The 5,419-nt window shown below is 38.6% G+C and overlaps 1 protein-coding gene across 1 annotated transcript; it reads left to right on the top strand.

The window, feature by feature from the left end:
* Window positions 1-261: 261 nt before the first annotated feature.
* Window positions 262-5,075, top strand: LOC143539206 (nitrate reductase [NADH]-like). Its single transcript, XM_077032586.1, has 4 exons — window positions 262-1,549; window positions 1,691-1,831; window positions 2,411-2,643; window positions 3,589-5,075. The coding sequence occupies exons 1-4, from the start codon at window positions 538-540 to the stop codon at window positions 4,930-4,932; spliced, it is 2,730 nt and encodes a 909-aa protein (XP_076888701.1). The 5' UTR covers window positions 262-537; the 3' UTR covers window positions 4,933-5,075.
* Window positions 5,076-5,419: the final 344 nt, after the last annotated feature.

The raw sequence follows: 5,419 nt of genomic DNA, 5'->3' as shown, positions 1-5,419 counted from the left end.
TCCCGTTGAATTTTATACATGATCACACATAGAAATGTAGTGTATTAAAAAAGCAAGTATTCGAGTGCCGCAAAGGTTGGAATACAAAATCTAGTACTTTTAAGAGGATATGTGGTCTTTGTCAATCTTTGCGGCCATTACTTTTTCATTTTTCATATTTTTTGTGGCTTTCTTTTATTTCCCCACACACTTCCTCGGCCTTTTTCTCTCCCAAGAGCTGCTTAATCTCTCAACTTCCACACGTTTTCTTTCCAAATACCATAATAATATGTGGACGAGTTAATAAATAGCTTTTTATTACGTCACTATTTCGCTAGTGTAAACAACTAAACAAATTGCCAGCCAGATCTTTTACTAGTCAATGGATTTCTTTTTTCATTTTTCCATTATATTTATATTTTAATATATCCATGCATCTATATATATTTAAGTATGTGTGTTGTTTAAGCCAAAGTGGTGTCTCATTTTCTCAGCACATCGGATACAAACCTACAGGAAGACTGAAACACTAAATTCAAGGTTTTCCATTCAAACCAAATGGCGGCCTCCGTTGAAAACCGCCGGTTCAGCCACGAACCCGGTCTATCGGCCACCACGGTCGCCCGCTCCTTCAGCCCTAACCACCAGCGTTCCGATTCACCCATCCGTGGCTACAACTTTACCACCGCTAGTCGAGATTTTTCGACGTTAAATAAGGTGCACGACGACTCGAGTGACGAGGAGGACGACGACGAGGTTGACTACACCGACGCCATTAAAAAGTCAAACTCCGAATTGGAAGGAACGGTTTTCGATCCGCGAGACGTTGGCACCGCGGACCAATGGATCGAGCGGAACCCGTCCATGGTCCGGCTCACGGGTAAGCACCCGTTCAACTCGGAGCCACCTTTGAATAAGCTCATGCACCATGGGTTCATCACCCCTGCCCCTCTCCATTACGTCCGCAACCACGGTCCAGTCCCTAATGCCAGTTGGGACGACTGGACCGTGGAGATATGCGGGCTGGTGAAACGACCCGCTTGTTTCACCATGAACCAACTGGTCAGGGAATTCCCAACCCGGGAATTTCCTGTCTCACTGGTTTGCGCCGGGAACAGGCGCAAAGAACAGAATTTGACGAAACAAACCATCGGGTTCAACTGGGGCACTGCCGGGATATCAACATCGGTTTGGAAGGGAGTCCCATTGTTTCAAATATTGAAAAGATGCGGGATCTATAACCGGAAGAAGGGGGCGTTGAATGTGTGTTTTGAGGGAGCTGAGGATCTTCCCGGAGGCGGTGGTTCGAAATACGGAACCAGTATCAGTATTGAGATGGCAATGGATCCGGCTAGGGATATCATATTGGCGTACATGCAAAATGGGGAGAAGTTGTTACCGGATCACGGGTTTCCGGTGAGGATGATAATTCCGGGATTCATCGGTGGTCGGATGGTGAAGTGGTTAAAGCGTATTATTGTGACTACTCCGGCGTCGGAGAACTATTACCACTACAAAGACAACCGTGTGCTGCCGTCACACGTGGATGCTGAGCTAGCCAACGCGGAAGGTAACTAAATATATTCATTTAAGATTAAAATCATAAAATTTAATTGAAATACATATTTACGTTTAACATTTGAGATATGGTATTTATGAGTTTGGATTTATTTATGGAAAACATGTTGATGATATTGTATGTGTGGTGTAGGTTGGTGGTACAAACCCGAGTATATAATCAACGAGCTCAACATAAACTCCGTGATTACAACACCCTGCCATGAGGAGATATTGCCGATTAATGCATGGACTACTCAGAGGCCGTACACCTTGAGGGGATATGCTTATTCTGGTATTTAATCATCTTCCAAGATCTTACTTTGTCGGTTAATATTAATAATTTTAGGTATGGTAGGAAAATCTAAAATACTATACTGGTATGATATCAAGTGATACTCCTATACTATTTACCTACATAAAAACCGTAAGATTTAAAATTATTACGTATTTAATACATGTTGCAATTGATTTATAAGTTGAGGTTAATATACAACGTAGAAGAGGTTGAGAGAAAATAGAATCTAATCACGTGGTATATGTCTATATGGCAACTTGCAAAGAAAGCTACTTTATGAGTGAAACGAACATTTTTACATAATTATTAAGATCAACTGAATCTGTAACAACAAATGGAACTTGAAGAATCAATTACAACAAAGTAATTTAATAATTGTAGATCTGTAATGTTCAAAGAGGTAAAATGGAGTAATTAGAATACATGGGTTGGTCAAGATTCCGTAGTTACATCGTTTTCGACCCTTACTTTTAAGTTGTTATATAGAACATGTCGGTTGGAATTGGTTTTATTAATAATGAATCAAATTAGCAAAAAACAGCTAATATTAATACGAAATATTAACTAATGGTGCAGGGGGTGGGAAGAAAGTGACACGTGTGGAGGTAACAATGGATGGAGGTGAGACGTGGATCGTATGTAGCCTGGACCACAAGGAGAAACCAAACAAGTATGGGAAGTACTGGTGCTGGTGCTTCTGGTCACTTGAGGTTGAGGTTTTGGACCTTCTTAGTGCCAAAGAGATTGCGGTTCGAGCCTGGGACGAGACCCTCAACACCCAACCTGAGAAGCTCATTTGGAATCTCATGGTAAATAATAATATACAAACATTATACATTGGTCTGTTAGGAGTCATATTAAAGCGATATTACCCTTATAACGATGATCAAAGTTTAAAATGTTATTTATCACATTGCAAATATATATCTCTCATTATTAATCATCTAGCAACTTAGGATTATTAAAATTTATAGGTCTATATTGATTTTTCATTAACTTATACATTAAGGATTTTGTAGAATGATGTATGTATGAAAAATAATCTAACTGTTGTAATTATATATTTGATTGTATTATATAATTTCTAAAATACATTATTTTTAACTATCATAGCTTAATATCTCATAATTGTAGCAACATTGAAATCTGATAATTGAAATAGTGACATCTGCTTGTTGACATCATGCATGACTCTAATTTAGATTCTGTGAACCTTTTCATATCCAACTCGACAAATTTGTGGTCTAAAGATTTCCTTTTGACTTACGTTAACTCAATATTATATATATATATATAAGAGTTCAAATAAAAAACAAGTGTTTTGTGAGAAGTGTGAAAAGAGCTTTAAAATAAAATAAACCACCTAAATATGACACTATACAATGTAAATATGAAACAATACAATTATTTAAAAACTATCAATCTCAACCACTAGATCATAGATCCAAGGGCCTGATCTATTCTTATTCATCTCACAAAAATATTGTTTTTTACATTAAACCTATCATATATATATATATATATGCATACGCGCTCGTGTACAAGGCTACAAGCTTTTACCAATCAAAGTTATTTTCAAGGTGCTAGTTAATTTGATTATTTTGTATCACAATGCCTGTTCTATTTCTATATTTGCTTAGAATTTAGAAACACAAGAAGTTTCAAAAGAACACCTAAATAAACATTATATTATACATAACTATAAAATATAAATGAGAATCTATAGCTGATCACATATAATATGATACATACAGGGTATGATGAACAACTGTTGGTTCCGAGTGAAGACCAATATGTGCAAACCGCACAAGGGCGAGATCGGTATAGTCTTCGAGCACCCAACTCAACCCGGGAACCAATCGGGCGGATGGATGGCTCGTGAAAAACATCTCGAGATATCAATTGAGAAAGCAAACCCAACCCTCAAAAAGAGTGTTTCATCTCCATTCATGAACACTACTTCTTTAACCTTCACAATGTCCGAAGTCAAGAAACACAACTCAGCCGATTCTGCTTGGATCGTGGTCCACGGTCACATCTACGACTGCACCGCCTTCCTCAAGGACCACCCGGGTGGGAGTGACTCCATCCTCATCAACGCAGGAACTGACTGCACCGAAGAGTTTGATGCCATCCATTCGGACAAGGCTAAGAAGCTCTTAGAAGAGTACAGAATCGGTGAACTCATAACCATGGGTTATAGTTCAGATTCGGCTGCGTCATCACCAAACAACTCGGTCCATGGTGCCACTAATTATCTAAGCTCAAACTTAGCCACTATTAAAGAAATCGTGCCTACAAGAAGCGTAGCCTTAGTCCCACGTGAAAAGATCCCATGCAAACTTGTCTCAAAAACAACAGTTTCTCATGACGTTCGGTTATTCCGATTCGCCCTCCCGTCACCCGATCAAGTTCTTGGATTACCTGTAGGGAAACATATCTTTTTATGTGCCACGGTTGATGACAAGTTGTGCATGCGAGCATACACGCCAACTAGCACCATCGATGAAGTCGGATACTTTGATTTGTTAGTGAAAATTTACTTCAAAGGCGTGGAACCAAAGTTCCCAGATGGTGGGCTCATGTCACAATATCTTGAGTCATTAGCAATAGGTTCATCACTTGACATCAAAGGTCCATTAGGCCACATTGAGTACATGGGTAAGGGGACATTTTCGGTGCATGGTAAACAAAAGTTTGCCACCAAGCTAGCCATGTTTGCGGGTGGGACGGGGATCACACCTATATATCAAGTGATGCAAGCGATATTGAAGGATCCGGAAGATGATACAAAGATGTTCGTGGTGTATGCGAACCGAACCGAAGATGATATATTGTTGAGGGATGAGCTTGATGCGTGGGCTGAGAAGTATCCAGATAGAGTGAAGGTATGGTATGTTGTGGCAAAGTCAATTAGGGAAGGGTGGAAATATAGTGAAGGGTTTATCACTGAAGACATCATGAGAGAACATATTCCTGAGGTTTCTGAAGATACATTGGCATTGGCTTGTGGACCACCTCCCATGATTCAGTTTGCTATAAACCCTAATTTGGAAAAGATGGGTTATGATATCAAGAATTCTTTGTTGGTGTTTTAGGATGTCAATTGTATTGTAATGAAGGTGGTTTAAATTTTTATTTTGGAAATAAAGTCATATGTACATACTACTATTTGTAATCATCTATCAATGTCAGAGCTTTTGATAGAAAACATTAAGAAGTTAAGCTTGGTTTTACTAAACACTTGAACTAAGCCAATGTATAGTTAACTCTCTCCTAACGTACAAAGTGCACTAAGTGTTTCAAATATAGCCCAGCTGTGACACTATCGACGAAACAAAGTTATTATTGCAGATTTGTCTACGAGGCAGGAAAAAAAAAAGATAGACACGCTCACTTAAATGAAAGAGATTTCTTAGAATATCAAAAGTTGTCTTAAACGCTACAAATAACATCGGAAGAGTTTAGTAACCAGAAAATAACTTTTGGTAACTAGAACATTGTCTTTGATAGTAACACTACAAGTGCAAAATACAATTATCCATTGGTAATCTTTAGATAATTAGCGATGCATAGTCTAACCCA

Source organism: Bidens hawaiensis, unplaced genomic scaffold (assembly GCF_021521415.1).
Source record: "Bidens hawaiensis isolate Kalapana, Puna unplaced genomic scaffold, B.hawaiensis_p1.1 tig00011824_1, whole genome shotgun sequence".
NCBI lineage: Eukaryota > Viridiplantae > Streptophyta > Magnoliopsida > Asterales > Asteraceae > Bidens > Bidens hawaiensis.
Note: the sequence above shows the minus strand (reverse complement) of the source record. Positions and strands in the feature narration are given on the sequence as shown.

Coding starts and splice junctions, on each gene's coding strand:
- LOC143539206 (XM_077032586.1), top strand. CDS start 538: ATGGCGGCCTCCGTTGAAAACCGCCGGTTCAGCCACGAACCCGGTCTA. Junction 1,550..1,690: donor TGAGCTAGCCAACGCGGAAG/GTAACTAAATAT, acceptor TGTGTGGTGTAG/GTTGGTGGTACAAACCCGAG. Junction 2,644..3,588: donor AGCTCATTTGGAATCTCATG/GTAAATAATAAT, acceptor TGATACATACAG/GGTATGATGAACAACTGTTG.